General features: G+C 34.1%; 1 protein-coding gene across 5 annotated transcripts in view; it reads right to left on the bottom strand.

The window, feature by feature from the left end:
* RFX3 (regulatory factor X3) overlaps positions 1 to 17323 on the bottom strand; it is a 128038-nt gene continuing 110715 nt past the window's right edge. For 4 of the 5 annotated variants that reach the window (XM_068928964.1, XM_068928966.1, XM_068928965.1 and 1 more), the window contains 6 exons: positions 14239 to 14336; positions 13832 to 13981; positions 11503 to 11711; positions 10393 to 10546; positions 7858 to 7900; positions 1 to 6947 (listed from right to left, as the gene is read on the bottom strand). In XM_068928964.1, the coding sequence (XP_068785065.1) occupies positions 6709 to 6947; positions 7858 to 7900; positions 10393 to 10546; positions 11503 to 11711; positions 13832 to 13981; positions 14239 to 14336 (893 nt within the window). In that variant the 3' untranslated portion in view covers positions 1 to 6708. Of the gene's footprint in view, positions 6948 to 7857; positions 7901 to 10383; positions 10547 to 11502; positions 11712 to 13831; positions 13982 to 14238; positions 14337 to 17323 lie in introns of those variants that run through there. The other variant, XM_068928969.1, reaches the window with a different exon arrangement.

The following is a 17323-nucleotide window of genomic DNA, read 5'->3' as shown; positions in this document are numbered from 1 at the left end:
TGTTTGTAACAAGAAAACAAATTTATTGATTTTAAAAGACAAGACACAATTTTGTTTTGAAAAACACAAGAAAGCTAGCCTGAGTTCAAGTCTGAAATATTCAGAAAAATCCTACTGTCTTTAGTATGTTCCAGTCATTTTTTTAAACAACACACTAAAAGTTAATATATATTTTTATAATTATAAAAGTTCCCCAGTTATTGTACAGTACACAATACAAATTGCCCACAAACTATTATTTAGCTCCTGCCAATTTTGAGAGGACATGATATACTAAAAGATTTAGCATTTCTCACAAAAATCACATCAGGAAATACGTATTTACAAAATCAAATACATTATACAAAAAAACCATCACGTTATTCTGTAAAGATGTCTTCTTTAAATAATTAAAAAGTATATTCAACTGTAGTCCAAAAACTGGAAAAGAACATTACATTATCTCACACATACAAGCTACAAAAAGTTGCTTACCTCATTTACATAATATATTCAGTCAACAGGAAAATAAAAGTTTGAATATTTCCTAGTGTTATTATGTTTTTGTGCTGTGGGACTGAATAATGTAATCTGCCACTTACTAAGTGAAATTTAAAGGATGGCACTTAAACAAAATACAATATAAAATAAATGCAACAAGGAAGTTTCCTAGAAGGTAAGAAAGCCCTGAGTGATGATAAAATTACTGATTGGTAGCTCTAGAATTAACCTAATTAAAGTTTACCATCTCAGGCACAATTTTTCAAGTTTTTGAAAGGCACTCAAAAGTTTCTTTAACAGCCTCATTGGTTATTAACTGTAAATCCAAATTTCCGATGAAGATGAGTGGAGATGGGCAACTTGCTTTGGTACAAAACGGTATTTTTCTGGCATATTTTCAATTATTTTACTGTTTTACTTTAAGATGGATAATTAATGTTTAAATACAAGGCAATCACTTTAGTATTGTATTGAAGGAAACTTTACTTGGGCAACCCTTTAAAATTCCTTACATAAAAACCTCTTGCTGACATCAGCGAGTCAAAAAGTATTGAACTGAGTTCCTGGTAAATACCAATCAATGTGTGGTTGTTCCTCCAAATTCAAAATTCCTTTAACAAAGACATTTATCATTTCAGAGTAAAATTCATCCAGTACTGAAAATTCTTGTTAAGATATCTGCACCCTGAATCAAGAAGGTGCTTAAGAATATACAAGGAACATTATCCTGATTCAGATTTAAGTGAGGCTCATTTAATGCTCATAGACTTGTTCTTAGCTTTCTTTTCTACAGTGAATTTCACCCTTCATGATCAATCTACAAGAACAATTCTTACCAAATATTTAACTACTCAGGGCTTCCAATCCCAACATGTTGATTTATTTTTTTTTTCAAAAGGAAAACGAAAAAAAACATCAGAATAAAATAAGACAGTTAAAATGATCATTTTGAAACTAAGGCATTTTTTACTTCAAACAAACACTAGGCAGTCACTTTGTAAGTGGCTTTTACTATTTCTTAAGTTAAACTGGTAAATTAAACTCAGGTCTACTGGCACATAAAATCACTAGCAGCAATGATCAAGGCATGCAAACTCAGAAGCATTTACAGTAAATCATGAACAAAAAAAGTTGTTAAATTAAAACCCTTTGAGTATTGCATTTATGTTATTTATTTATGCATGAATTTGCATGTTTACAACTTACTTGCACTATACTACTGACATAATTCCCCACTAAAGAACTTAAAATTAGACTTTTTTGCCCTCAGCTAGACTTAAATAAAAGTACAGCTGCACTTAAGTGTTTGCTGACTGATTGATACTGCAAGAAACCAGTAGAAAATATACAGTACTCTCACTTAGTAAGATGGCATTTCTATCTGTATTTTCAAAGAACGTCTACTTGCTTCTGCTCTTGTCCCCTTGTTCTTCTGAGCACTATTTTAAGAACAGAGGGGCTTCCTAACATGGCAAAAGGCTGGTGCAATTTCTAGACTGCTTCTAAAATTCTGACATTCAGTAAGGGCCCCCCAAACTGCACGCCGTAGATGAAGCTGAATAAAACACCTTGATATTTTTGTTATTCATTATTGCAGTGACTGAATGTTAAAAGTAGTATGAATATAACTGTGTATTTTTGGATGTGTTTATCAAAAAGACTGCAGAAAATTTCAATGCAAACCTACTAAATATTCTGTAAAATTTACTCTTGTTCACTAAGCCTTTTTTTAGTCCCAAAGATTCTCATCTATAGTACTGGCATATTCCAATGCTAACCTATCTAAAGATATTTTCAAAATAGTGTAAACATAATGTATTTTCTAAACCTTCATCTGCTAAAGGCATCTTGAAGAAGACAACTTAATGTCTGTAGAAACACGCATTTGATTTTCTTTATATATTTATGCAATTATGAAAACAAAGGAGCCGAAGTACTGTTTTACATGAGACAGTACCATCAACGGCAGTGAATATTTTGCCTAAATCTATTAAGCCTCCTAATAACAAAATCTTTCCTGTATAGTATGCAAGTATTTAATTTAGAAATTAAAAAAGCATTCTCTACAATACTATCAGCTATTTCAAAGTATATGTTCAATGGACTAATTAAATTATGTAAAAAGTTTTGTTCCCATCATGTTACTTACAATGCTCAAAGGGTTAACAGAAGGCATTACATTAAATTAATTTTCTAATACTAGAACTAAGCACTGTGTGTTTATGCTTCTATTCCAGTTTTTTGTTTGTTTGTCTTAAATCACCAAACAAATTAGCAGAGATACTAGAATTCCATTCATTGATTTGTTTTAAACCATATACACAGATGTCCCATTAGAGACAAGGGCCCAATTTTCAGAAATTCATACTGTGCTCTCAAATTAATGTTTATACTCTGAAATTACTGTCATATATAAGTACAAAAAATTACTTACGTTATTAATAGATTCAATTTTTTTCACCAAGTTTTTATGGCTATCAATGGTTGATTTAATTTTGTAAATCCACTTTAAACTAAATTGGATTGCAGTGCATCTCTAATAGAAAAGTTTTTCTAAACAGTGCAGATGTCACTTAGTGAGAACAACAAAGATATCAGATCAGGTCTCCTATGGAGAACAAGGTGAACAAAAGCAGTCTTTTTGATATTTAAAAATACCTCGCTTTAAATTAAATTTGTACATAGACTTATACATTCCTGAATGACAGTACACCAAAACATTATCTATTCACCTGTTTTTAAACTAAAGGCTGTAAATCACTATTTTTAGGTAAATAATTAAAATCTATTTTCCAAATTTTTATGCAACTTTTTTAAAGGAAGGTGCTTATAGCATGCTACAGTACATGAGTAAAACACAAAGACAATGATTAAATGAAACAAGAAAAAAAGTTTTAGAACTCATTTATAATGAAAAAGATTAAAATGTACCAACAATTTTTCATATAAAACTTTTGAAAATTGGGCCCTGTGTTTTGAAAAGGTAGTTCAAAAATACCCATTCCCCCACACTGTTCACTGTGCTATTTGTGCTAATGGGGGAAAGGCCTCTAAAATAACTGTATTGGATGCCATGTCAAGATCACACAAAATCCATAAACCACATGAACCGTCCTAATGCCTGCCCTGTGGATACATGCTGCACACCCTCCAGAGCACTAAGAGTAGACTTTGGAGCTGGTGCGGCAATGCAACCACATGCTACACATTATAGAATCTGGACTGAGGTATTCATATCTCTGTAGTTTAATCATTACTAATACCAGATTATTAACAATAGCAAGAGTGTGCAAAATGTTTTTGCCTAAGTATGTTTGATTAAAACTCCAGTAAATATAGAAACAAAACAGAACACCCCCCCTCCCCCAAACCTGTAAGAACACAAAGCAGCTTACAGCAACTTAATTCTTCTAAAAAATAAATTAAAAAAGTATGGGCAAATAGTGTTCAAAAATTTTAAAGAATAATCATTTGATAATCATAGGAATACAAAGACTATTCAGTTTTCTAAACCTGGGATAGTTCCAATTTCTTCTGATGACTATGCTCTTAGAAGCCACAAAATACATTCCATCTGTGTATTCATTTCACTTTGCTTTGCTTTGCACTTTGTGAACAGTGAACAACTGGGTGGGAGTGGGGAGCTGAATAACGAACTATATTCAGGTCCCACCTCTTCTAGCAATCTAGATTTACCTATTACAATCTTACTCTTCTCTCAGCAATAACAAATCCAACGTTAAACCAATGAAGGACAAGAACAAAACATTTAAGGTTTGTCAAACAAAAACTGAAACCAATACTACAGCATTTAAAAAAAGCTGAAAATGAAAAATGTTGATTTTTTTCACTTTATTTTACTTGTAAACATCTTATAATGCACAATGAAGGGGAGTAAATATTTATCACAGCTTAGTTTTAGGATTTTTGGTGATGGATGCAGATGTACTGATTTCTGAGGAAAAATCAGGACATACTGAGTGATATATGTGAGAACAAAATCTGTTATGAGAGTCAGTGCATATATGAGCTTAGAAATAATGAATATAAACCTCATTTTCACTCTCTGTTGAGGCAAAAACCATCTACTGGCATTAGTTGGAATTATGCCTACACAGAATGAGCTGGATGGGTTGGCCTCCAAATTCTGCAAAGTAATTGAAAATTAATCATCTTGAACACCAATAATGTTAGGACATTTTAATTGATCTGTAGCTGTACTTGGAGCAAATGTAAACTCTAGTAACGAACTGTTTGCTAAAAATTTCAGTTCATTACACATGCCTGTCACCCATTTGGTATATATGACCTTGAGAGATCATTTTACAGACACAACAGATAAACCAAAATAAAAGAACCCCTAATTTTTTATACAGTTTGCTCAATAAAGTTGATTTTTTTGGGCTCTCCTTCCCTTTTTGGCTGTTTTGCTTATTTATTTTCACTATTTTTGTGTACCAAATTCTTGTGTCTGCTTTAAGCATAACGAAATGTTTAATAAGAAAAATCTCAATTGCTGACTGTCAATTAACACCGACTATTATGAGATTTAACCATTAAAATGTAGTATCTGGCTGATACCCCACAAAATATACAAATTGAAAACATGTGCTGCATTATGTACCTGCTCATTTAGTTCTTCTTACTTTTCAAAATTATAACTAGACAAGGGTTTAGAAAATATATAATCATGCTTGGGACCAGGGTCAATCTATTTTGACATTTGAAGTTGCTATTAAAGCTCGTTTTGCCTTCCAAATACCCAAGCAAATTTTATCTGTAATAAAGTGAAATCCAGCTAGAAATAAGAAAAAATATGTTTATTGTCATTCTAGGAGGGATATTAAAATCATTTAATAATAAAAAAATCCTTTATTCTTTTGAAGACTATGTAACCTGTCCTTACTTCTTAGGGAATTTGAGAATGACAGGCACACCTTGTAGAATTAATTTAAGAGTTAATAATAACAAAAAGTACTAAGTCTTAGCTTCAGTTCTCTTTAAGGCACCATGTAATAGCCGAGGTACAATGATCCCTGATGTACATTCTTAAATGGCAATGGTCCATCTAGCCACCTATTCAAATTCTACACAATTGGGAATAAGTATAAGTGAGGTGTGCCAGTTACACTGCCTTATCTAATTTTTGTAAAAATTTAAATCCACTTTAAGAACAAGGAAATATTTTTGAAAGGAAAATGATGCAGGTTGCTACATTCCTTGCATTCTACAAATCATCTTTTATAAGAGCAGCAGACCGAACCACTAGTAAGAAAAGACCTGGAATAGAAGAAAGTCATCCAAAGGGAATGTTTTCCTGTATGTCCAGTTCAGCATAAGTAGCACGTACACTTAAAAATTAATAATAATAATCAAGTCACTTCTTTTTCAGCTTCAGTTTCTCACAACTCCAATACCACTCAACAGCCAAAAGCACCTGTTCAGTGGTCCCAAATATAGAATCAGTAGTCTTCAAAACAGAGGAACTGGTATGCAAATAATATCTGGAACTGTTGATTTTAAAGGAAGCTTGCATTGTTTACACGATGATCAGATAATTAGGTACGTTCATTACGTACTCATTACCACATTCTATTACAATTCTGCCATTTAAACTCACTTCTTTCTCACAGAAAGAAAACAGTAGAACTTCCCAGCCCTCCAGCATTATTACAAAAATTCCCCCTGAACACTCACAATTTTATCAAAATAGTGTCTTCTAGTTCTGTCCAATGAAAAGCACCTTTTAGAACAAATTTGATACATCTGCTGTCAAATAAGTATGCCTCCAGTGTAAATCAAAGAAAATAGTTCTTTTGATATATCACAGAAGTGCATCTAATTAAAAACCTATGTATATGAAATCATCAAAACTAATATTAAACATTAAATTTTTTTAAACTATGAAAAAAATTAAATTATAATAAGAGGACAAAAACATTAACGTTAAGCATTGCAAAAATCTTCCTTGACGTTTGAAACTAAGAAAACTCTTCATATTGAATGGTCAAGGTAAAATGATTTCGTTTACAAAACATTTTTTTTTAACACATCTGGCAAAATACATACACCCTTTTCTGTTTCACAACTCCAATAAAATAATGTTCAGCGCGGCGAAAATTTGACAACAGTCAACCTTCGGACTTATTCTTTTTTCTTTTCTCATATTAAGCCCAAAGGCCCAATGCAATCTGGGGGGAGGGGAAGAGGGGGAGGGAAGCTTTCATATTAGACTGCAGTATACGTATTTCCAGTAGCACTGCATTGCCTGATAGTCTGCGTACTTGTGACAATGTGCTCGTTATGAAGTGGGTTCAGGAGGTTCTGCTGTACTCCACTCTCAAGTACTGGCTGCATGCAGCCCACCTGAAATGCCTGATTTAGCTCTGTTTTCTCCCTCTTGGCTTGTGGCTCTCCATTTTCATCCAGCTCTTCATCTATTTCGCTTTCAACTTCACTGCCCTCATCTGCACAAAGAAACCACCATGAAACTCATGCAAAGGCAAGGGCCTTTGCTTTGGAAATAATATATGAAATACAAAATTACAGGGAAGTCTAGCAATTTGATAAAGCCTAAACCGAAAATTTTAAACTTTCGTAGGAAGAGTCAATGATTCCTACAAAGAATTTAACAAACTTGCTCAGTTTTGATTGCGGTAGTTACACACCGTTAACAATAGCATATTGAGAAAGCAGTTGCAATCTCAAACACAAGCTCTAACAAACAGCATGAAGCTCATAACTTGCAAATTGCCTCTCCTTTCCAAGACTCAATAAACAAGAACTGTTAATCTTATTTTTAGAAAGGGAAACTGAGGTGAAGAGGGTTTGTGACTTGGCCCCAAATCACACCACTAGTCCATGTAAGACAACAGAATAAAATACGACTACAGTTTACAAAGAAGTCATAATGAACTTACTTCTTTCTGTACTCTTCGCTGACAAGTTATTTGACAACTGCTTGCCCCTAGTTCTGCCATCTTCACTTATCAAAACTGTCATTTACTATGGATATATGAGTACACTCTTATCTTTCTTTCTGTAGCTGTTCCCCTCCACTCTCCTATCAGGATATACAACTAAATTCTAGGTAAAAATTTGAATATTCTTGTGTAAATAAGAAACACTTTTAAAAGATATTCTTATTAGAAACTTTAGCTACCGTTTTCTAGCCTTTATCATATGCTGCATATCATATATAGCATATTGTATCCATATAATATATTAACGTATTCATATAAGATACACATGCATTTTATACCATGATGCATCTCTAAATATGGCTTTACTATATTTCAAAACGTAAGGACTTATTTTGCTCAAGGAGACATGTTACTTCTATACAGAGGTATATACTGGAGAAATTAAAATGTTTACCTTTATCCATATTTCCAGGGGACACAGCATTTAAATCTCCAAACTGCAAAATAAACAATAAAAAGTGTTTGCACAGTCTTTTGCAAGTATGAAGTTAGAGTACCTATGAAGGAGCAGGTCTGTGCTCCAGTGGCTTGAGGCTAGCATGCAAGTGCATGATCTTCCTTGCAGCCACATCCATACTCTACTAGTTCATTTTCCATTCCATCTTAGTCTTGTTCGTTTTAAGACAATTAAAACTAAAACAAACCCTCAACAATTAAAATGGTGAAGTATAAACTTAATGATACAATTTTTCTTTTAAGACGACTTCCTTGTCAAGGTCTTTGTTACTTTAAATGAGCTTTTTTCTGCATTGTGTAAACCCAGAAAATATGACTGCTGCCCATTCTGATTTGCTAATATTTTAACCAGAAGCTCCTTAAAATTCTCCTGAGAAGACTTTCATTGAGTTGGAACAAAAATGAAGGTGTGTCACTAAAGGCAGTTACAGTCCTGCACATCTACCCGTATGGTAGATGAAAGGTACTGCTGAAGAAGGGTTACAATCTGGTAACCAATTTACTTACATAAAAACAAATATTCAAAAGAGTTACTTACAAGTCAGAAATGTAACTTTCCTCCCTTTCCTTCCCTGAATCCTCCAACCTTCTCTTAAATGAGAAGCAGTAGAGCAAAATTTGATCAATTAATCTCAAACGAAAGGAATACATTATTTAAGGAAGTACATTTCTAACCATACCTGATGATATCAGTCTTTTTCAGAAGTATGGCAAGATAAGATGGTAATTGAAGGAATACTATACTAGCCTGCAGCAGCAGTCCAATCCTTTCAGGTCCACTCACCCCTGGTTCCTATGCTATTTGGGCTTTGTGCATTAAGTGCTAACACAACCTCACCAAAGAAACACATGAAAAAAAATGACCCCAGAGAAAAATAACCAATTTTAAACATTAGGTCATTTTTCATTGGATAAATCTGATCCAGTTAACTGCAGCACTTCCGACTACTTCTGCCAGTACCTGTGTCTAAAGCTGGGGGAAGAGGACGGGAGGAAACAGAAAACTTTTCTCAGCTGCAACACCAGTTTATACTGTTTTACAGTGCTTGTCAGACCATAGGCTTGGACCTCCCCATTTTATTTCACTCACAGTCACTTAATGCAAAGAAACATAAAAAGGCATGCATATCACAAGTATTATAACTTCCACCCTGTCCCTCACCTCTAAAAGTTTTGGTTTACTTACTTCCTAAGAACATACTTATCTTCAGTTTACAGAAACTTTTTAGAAGGCCCTTCACTGCACTAAAAATTTACATTTAACATAATCAACGTCTGTTGAGAAGACAAGAACGCAGTAACTACGCTTCTCTAGCACCTTATTGTGAAAATAATGGTAGAATTTAACCAAGTATACTATTGGTGCATCACTAAGCAGAAATGTCATAATTTAGTTTCTCTAAAAAATGTCTTGCCACATGATTTGAAATCATGACAAACAAAGATGAGACATTTCCAATTTCTATCAAAAGTTCATCTATTGGTAACATTTAATGATAGTATTTAATGTATATTGAGGGAAGAATGACATCTGATCTGAAATCAATTTGCAAAGTGTCTTACAACTTAACTTACCAGTAACATGAAACATGATACAATGACTTCCAGCTATTAAATTGGTAACATTTGTCCCATTAACTGCCTAGCATATTTTCAAATATATCCATTTTCCAAAACTTTAAAAGTGTAGTTCCTTGATGATAATTCCTCACATAATGTACATTCTTAGGCAGCTCACTCAACATAAAAATGGTAGCTAAATGCCGGACATAAGAGGCCTGAGGAAAACCTCACCTTCCACATGCTACAGACAAGTATAAATCATGCTGCTTCTGAATTAAGACTTTTGTTCTGTTTTTTTAACCAGCAATCTTTGAAATGTATGTACAAAAATCACTTATATCCCAATCCTCCAAGTATGTCTGCACTACTTTTATTACATGCATGTGAAAAGTACCATACAGGCTAAACTTTACACGTGAGCCACCTTTCTGAAGTCAGTGGTGCTGCTCTGCTCACTTGTGAAAATACTTGTGTTAGAATTTTAGGAGTGTGTAAATTCATGCAAACAGATTCTTGTAAGCAACTTTCCTATTACTCTGTTCTTTTATTATGTTCACATAAAATATTTAGTTCCCAAGAGCTAAAAAAAATAGGATTTTTCTGTGTATTATGTTGATCAACATTTTTCACCCTTTTTTTGCATCTTTACTTAGGCATGTGAATCTGCATGAAGATGCCTAAAGGAGTGAGCTCATTTTCAGAGAATCGCTTGTTAGAATTCAGTGTAATTTCCATACTCTGAGACTCAATCAGTGAAACAAGTTTGAAAATGATGTATTTGGTACCGGATCTGCAATTGTTGTATTACAAAACATCCTACAGCTTCACATAAGTGTGAAAAAAATTTGCAAAGATCATACCCAAATTCATCACTAAACCTATCAGTCTAACTTCTTACATATTATCTTACCTCTCCCATAACTGCAATAGGTGTCTCTCCTGTTGCCTGAGCAACACGATGTTCTACTAAGTAAAACATGTATTCATCGTAAAGCAAGCGGATCAGATGAAAAGAGCCAAAGCTAGCAGCACTGCGCAAGGTTAAATCTCGAATCACCATCGAGCTATTTAGAAATAGAAAAATACACATATTTTTGAATTAAATATTAGTCATTTAAACACTTATCCATGTAGAAAATTCACCTCAAAACCGATATTCTTAAAAGCGATGTTACCCACAGAGTCAATATCTGACTTATGGTGTCTTCAGAAAGAAATGTCCAAGACAGGGAATTATTTGCTTCTCCTCTTTCTCTGAAGATATTGTTGGACACCACATTTCATAAGTAATAATCGGATTTTCAGATTTTTTCAGATTTTTTTTTAATATATGCACAACTATGAATACTCGAGCATGTGTAAAATCTAAGCTTTTGGAGTAAGCTGTTAAACCCTTTGCAAAACTGTGCAAAAAATTTTAAATGAAATAATGCTGAAAAACATAGCATATGCTGTTTCCCACATACTCCGTACAAACGTATTAATTGCTATGATTTTAAAACTTTCCAACTGAAAATTACATAGAATAGGCTTGCGTTATATTGACAAACACAAATTTCAGGTGGAAAGATATATACGATAACTTCAGAAAGTAGTTGACTTAGGCTACGATTTTGTAAGAATAACTTTTTCAGTAAGCAGCTATGATGGAATACTTGTCTTACTTTTTTGGCACATTAAAAAAGGTTTTGTCTTCCTTATCTAATAGAAGCCAGAGTGTTTTAATAAATAATAGTTCAAATAGTGGCTTAACAGTCATATAGGTATTCAACCCAAAGACATGTTTCTAACTGAGGACAAAATTCTATTCTCTTTACTTTTACATGTGGCCTTTAAAATAACATAGAAAGATCAGTTAATTCCCTGCTGAGTTGTAAGTAGCCCTGAGATGTTTGAAAAACATGGTTTTCCATTCCTTAAGTAGCTACTATCTGATATTAAATTTGTCAGCTTTACTATAACGAACAGGTCTACAAGTAAAAGAATAGTCAAAGCATTTTAGAAATCTATGGAATACTACCTGTAGAAAGACCATTTTAATAGGAATTGCCGTGCTGCTTTAGGAAAACTGGGTCTTCCTTCGTATGGTTTCAATGCTTGCATCATTACATTATCGAGCCAGGCAGCCCACTGCTCCAGGGTGCTCTGCTGCTGAAGAGTCATCTTGAAGTCTGTTTCTAGTCTCTGAACCATGTTGTCATCACACTGGCACACCCAGGAAGCCTGCTCCTGTCACAAAACATGGAACTCTTCAATGAGCAATATGTAAACCAAAGCACAGAATGTAATTCATTGTTAAAGATTATGACAATGACCTGTGCTGTAGTTTTCCATATTCATTTTCCAAAAAACCTTCTTTAACTTTCCTCATTCATACTTTTTTTATTAAAATAGTCAGGAATTGTCAGATTTTCCTGGGACTAAAGGCAAACAGGGGTAATAGAGTAATAAAAGAGGGAGCAAGACTTCAAATGCCAGGTTCCATTTCCTCTGGAAAAGTTAAGATGATTTCTATTCTATATTATATCATCTAACTTACAAAAGAAAGCTGTGTATGTAAACAAGTGTTGTTCTGTTTGCTGCCAAAAGGCAGTAATAGGTTACACATTGCTCAACGTACAACATAAACATAAACAACAAAAACATGTAGAGAATCACACTCTGCATACAATAATAAGCAATTTAGTCAGTGTTACTAAGTTTAAGTAAGGGTAAGAGGACCCTCCTGAAACTTAGAGAAAGCAAACGGAAACCTACTGGCCTCCATGTCCTTAAACTCCAGCATCACTTGCCCTGAACATTCACAGACTTTCTATCTATTTTTACATGTTACAGTACTTAATATACTATATCTTGGCCAAGTACTCAACCTTTAATAGTTAACATATTGTTGCATAGCTACCCATGTTAAATGTTATTTATTCAAAATTCTATGTGAAAAGCAAAAAGAATTAAACTGTTGCTAGCAAACGACTCAATTTTTGTTCAGATGAAATAAGTTAAAATGTTTGTTCACAAGAAAAGAGACAAATATATCCAATAATCTGGAACATTTCAACTTGCTGGGCAAAAGGAACAAAAGAAAAAGAATTCCTCAAAGGAGGAAAAAGGCACGGAAAATCTTTTTTTAAGCCTAATGAAAATATAAAGTTACATTCTATAGCTAACCTGGAAACCAGTTCTAATCTAATCAATTACTCAGGAGATCTAGGAAATGTAAATATAGACAGAGAAAGTATATGAACTGTATTGTCTTTGAAATAAACTTAATGAAACAGTCTCTACTAAAAACAATGCTGTGCAGTTAATAGCATTCAGAGACATTCAGAAGCTATACTGTTGCCTGAGATCTTATGATTCATAAGGTATCTGTGGAGGTAACCCCCCCCCGCCATAGGGAATAACAGGTAGACCTGGTGTCTCTCTGCCCTGTCCTATAATTGAGCCCGTCGAGCAAGATCTGCCGGCTCGCAGTTTCCCACCCGGCCCTCAGCAGTATCTACCGGTGCGACCCGCCGTTACGGCGAGAGCGAGCATTGCCACCCCACAGGCAGTGCAGCTGAAAGGAGGACCTGAAGGGAACTGGGAGTTCTGCCTTTCTCCTTTCTTTCTCTCCCCCCTCCCCTGCGTGTTGTTCCTTTGGAAGGCCTGTTACATTTCATAAGAATTTTACTCTGCAGAGGCACGGATTTATAGAACGTTCAGCAACTGCTAATTTCATGATTTGTTGCTTGTGTACATACTTACCTGCTTACTTTATATAAATAGTTTATCATCTTTTATTATTGTGACTGGGAGATAGATGTGTTAAAGTACATTGTTACCATTGATCCTCCACATTGTTAATCATTATTGAATCTCTTCATTGACAATTAATCATTATTATTTCTTAATTGCCTGTTGACTATATTGTAAACATTTGTGATCATACCGGAATACCTACACTGACACCCAAAGAACCTGTTAGTGTGTGGTGTGGGACAATAAAGAGGTTTGGTTAACTAAGATGGCTTGGATTTCATTCTGCCACACTACCACAATATCATTCATGCTATTACTACAACATCATTTACGCTGCCCATTCTGAGAACGTGTGCGCTCTACATTTCCATAGAAGTTGGAAGAATATGTGCATTTGAAGATAGTAAATGAAAATAGATAATAGTTCTGAGCTCTTGCTTTTCTAAAGTGTAAGGTGACAAATTCAGACTCAGTCACTGTGTACCTAAGTCAGCAAAACGTTCTCTATCTCTTTTTTCATAGAATAATGGCACCCAGTAATAAAGTTCAAAATCATGGAGGAATAAAACTTTTTTTAATAAAGGCTGTTATTTAAAGCTGTATTTTACCTGGACATTGGCAAAATCAACACGGTTGAGATCATTGAGCATCTGGTTGATCTGAGAAGTGTTTTGAAGCACAGCACGAGCTGCCTGAGCCAGGTGATTAAGAGATGTGTATCTTCGCAGAGTCTGGGCAAAGGCACTTACAGCGGCAACCTAGGAAGAAATACATTTCTCTTTAAATATTGTAATCTTCATCTGTAGATCAATTTGCCTTTGATTCTTTATCTTCATCTTAATGCTCTATATTAACAAGCCCTCATATATGAATTATGTCTATAATGTTTTCCATTCAAGTTTTTGACAGAGTTCACCCTAAACATTTAGCATAGAAGTTAAAATGCTACTGCTTTTAGATCACAACGTCCTATCAGTACGCTATTGCAAAAGGAATACTCAGAAGTTTTGTTTACCTTGGTTTGTATCATCCTCTGTGGAATATTGTTCATGGCATTTGAAAGCCAACCTTCAAGGCTTTTTGCAAAATTGCGAATGGCTTGGGTCAAGGCACCTATAAAATAAAGAATAAAAACAGAATGAAAAGAAAGCCAAGTGCCTGTCTTGAAATCTCTTGCATCCTCACTACTTACATACTCCCCACTGAGTTCTTCTGTGTTTACTGACCGGAAGACTTATCCAGGTTTAAAATACCTCACTCAGGTATAGATTATGCAAGAGTGATTTTACTTTTGATTTGAGAAGCAGAACTAACTTCCTAATTACCTTTCAAGAACTGTATGACCAGCAGTAACTATAGTTTTGAGCATTTCTGTAGAAGAATATCAGTAATTGCAATAGTTCTTTCCCCTTTGCTGAAAATTTCCATTATGATTTTCAGCCTTCCATTTCATCGTAGTACTTCTTTGAAAAAACAAAACTCTGCAGAAAATTGCAATTATTGCAATACGGTAGTTTTCTCAAGTAAACCCAAAGTGGCCCAAAGCATTGCCATGATGCTGCTTATTCCAATTCTGTAGAACAAAATCACATGTGTAGTGCTTAAGCAAAATATAAGAATGTTTCACTGACAGACAGTGAGATTACTCAAATTGCTGTGAAATCTTGGTGTTTTCTTTCTTCACTACAGTAGCCACAGAACTGCTATGTAAACTACTTCTGTGCATTTACTAATTAAACATTTATTCACTCATGTTAATTTCTTACCTGTAGAACAAGAAAATACAAGTGCAAGGAATAATGCAAATAATGTATGAATTATATTTAGTCATTTAAGAAAATGTTTTGCCTTCTAATTCACTTAATACTCTTTTTCACCCAACTGTTACAAAACTATTTGCATCACTGTAATGGTAATCTGCTTTAGAAATAAATCTGAAATAAAGCAGCTCAGTGACACCTTACTAAAAAAGGTCTTTAACTGGGAAGAAAGAGGAGCAAAAGAAAGGAATTCTAGGTCAGGAGAAATAAGTTTCCTTCTTTCTAGCTGAACTAGATTATCAGGGATCAGTGTAGTATAGAATGACCTCGAATTTTTGTGGTGACGCCTATTTTTCTCATACTCCACCCTTAAGTATGCATCTAACCATTACCAAAAGCCTAAGTAAGTATATCCTCCAAACATTCTTCAAGTTTATCTGGCTATCATAAGAAAAAAGCAAGAAAACTTTTTGAAAGAATGATAGGATAAGTTTGGTGCCTGAATTAATTCTGATAGTCTCTGAAACGCTACTAGATTCACACTAAATGGTGCTGAAATATCGGTTACTGATAAAAAGTTGGTTGGTATAAGCACCCAAAAGCTTCTTTGCTAAAAACTCTCTGACATGTAAATCTTGTAAAAATAAGCTTTTACATTCTTTCCAGTACTTTAAATTGTTTGCCTGGAAATGGGTAATACAATGTGAACATACATTCAGTGTAAATTCTCTGCCTGGGATAGAAATTCCCAGGCAAGTTTGTTGCTTTCCAGTGTGTCACTTGTGAAGGGATAAAAAGGCCAGTCTAAAGGAAAAAGATGTATTGCCGGTATAATACTTTGTCTGCTCCTAGATTATTCATAAACGATAATCCACTTTATTCTTGACTTAAACGGACAGCATTTGACTTTTTTTAAGGAAAGGAATTTGGCCTTTTTATACCCCGCAATTTTTATTCATTCTGTGGCTGCTGAACAGCTGACAAATTTAATTTAGTGGTTAACAATAAAAGCTTTTTTCCTCAATATTTATTTCTTTTCCACTCTGGTAATATGTAATACGCAGCTGAGTAGCACAGTAGGATTTTTTTTCCAAAAGAAAAACACTGAAAATCTGAACAAGAAAAAAGAAAAAACTTTCAAAATAGTATACTTACTCCATGTACTGTCAAAATTAATACTTTTTCCTATTTTGAGCAGCTGTTGTTGATACCTTTCCATATCCAGGAAAAACAAAAAAAACCCCAAGAACCAAAAAACAAACCTGCCTTTGATGGGGCATTTATAGTCCCCTTCTCTCCACAGAGTCCAAGCTTTCCTGTGAACTGACATTTTCCCACAGAAGATAATGAATTTTTCTACTTCACCCAGCTCCGCTCTTGGCATAGTCAACCATCAAACACAACCTCGAACCTTTCTTTTGACTTCTTGTAATGGGTGGAGATATTCTAATTCAAACACAGGAGTTAAAATACTAATAATATTTGACAGGAAAGAGAGAAAACTTGTATGTAACATCATTGTAAGATGGTACAGAAAGCTGGCTGGCTAGAAAAAGCTTGTTAGTAGCTGGGCCTAAAGATAAAAAGAAGCAAGTACATTAGCTATCTTCCAAAGGCAGCTCAACAGAAGGACCTGTAAGCAGGAGACCATCCGCTTGTTCACAAAAGAGATGAAGTCTGTTGGGAAGAATTTGTCCTTCAGAAGATGTTTTTTCATCAAGAAATCTGATAACCATCCCCAAGAACAGGAACATCAAATACAGTCTATATCAATTATTCAAGTATGACTGCTAATTTGTTACACTATCAATAAATATTTTGTCAATTCTAGCAAAAAATAAATAGTGTGAAAAGGACCTAATGTATGTAGATACTGATATTCAGTGACATGGCACTCTTTTTTAAAACTTTGCATTAGCACTGTTCAATGCATCTTATAAGATAAAGGCAGGAAGATGTCACAAGAGTTACCCTACAAAAATTTCTTCAGAGACTATTAGGCTGAGTAAGAGAAGCAAGGGAAAGGCAAGGGGAAAAGTAAGTTTGATGAAAAATCATTATGCTGATATAAACATTTAATAAACATATAAATATTTAATTTAATGGCTGCTCCACCTTTTTCATCATAAAATATGGCATATAGTTGGAAGAGAGAATTTCAATTCAACATATTAAATATTGTAATTAAATTTGTAGGTTTTGTTATTTTTTTTATTTGTTTGAGATAGACTACATTCATCTAAAACTAATATTCTACCTATCTGCATTTTCTTTAGATACAAAAATAAACAATGAAACATAAACCAATGCCAAACTAATGTATACAAGTAATGGTTGCCA

This window comes from Struthio camelus, chromosome Z (genome assembly GCF_040807025.1).
Source record: "Struthio camelus isolate bStrCam1 chromosome Z, bStrCam1.hap1, whole genome shotgun sequence".
Classification (NCBI taxonomy): domain Eukaryota; kingdom Metazoa; phylum Chordata; class Aves; order Struthioniformes; family Struthionidae; genus Struthio; species Struthio camelus.
The sequence above is the reverse complement of the archived record's forward strand: the minus strand, read 5'-3'. Positions and strand labels throughout refer to the sequence as shown.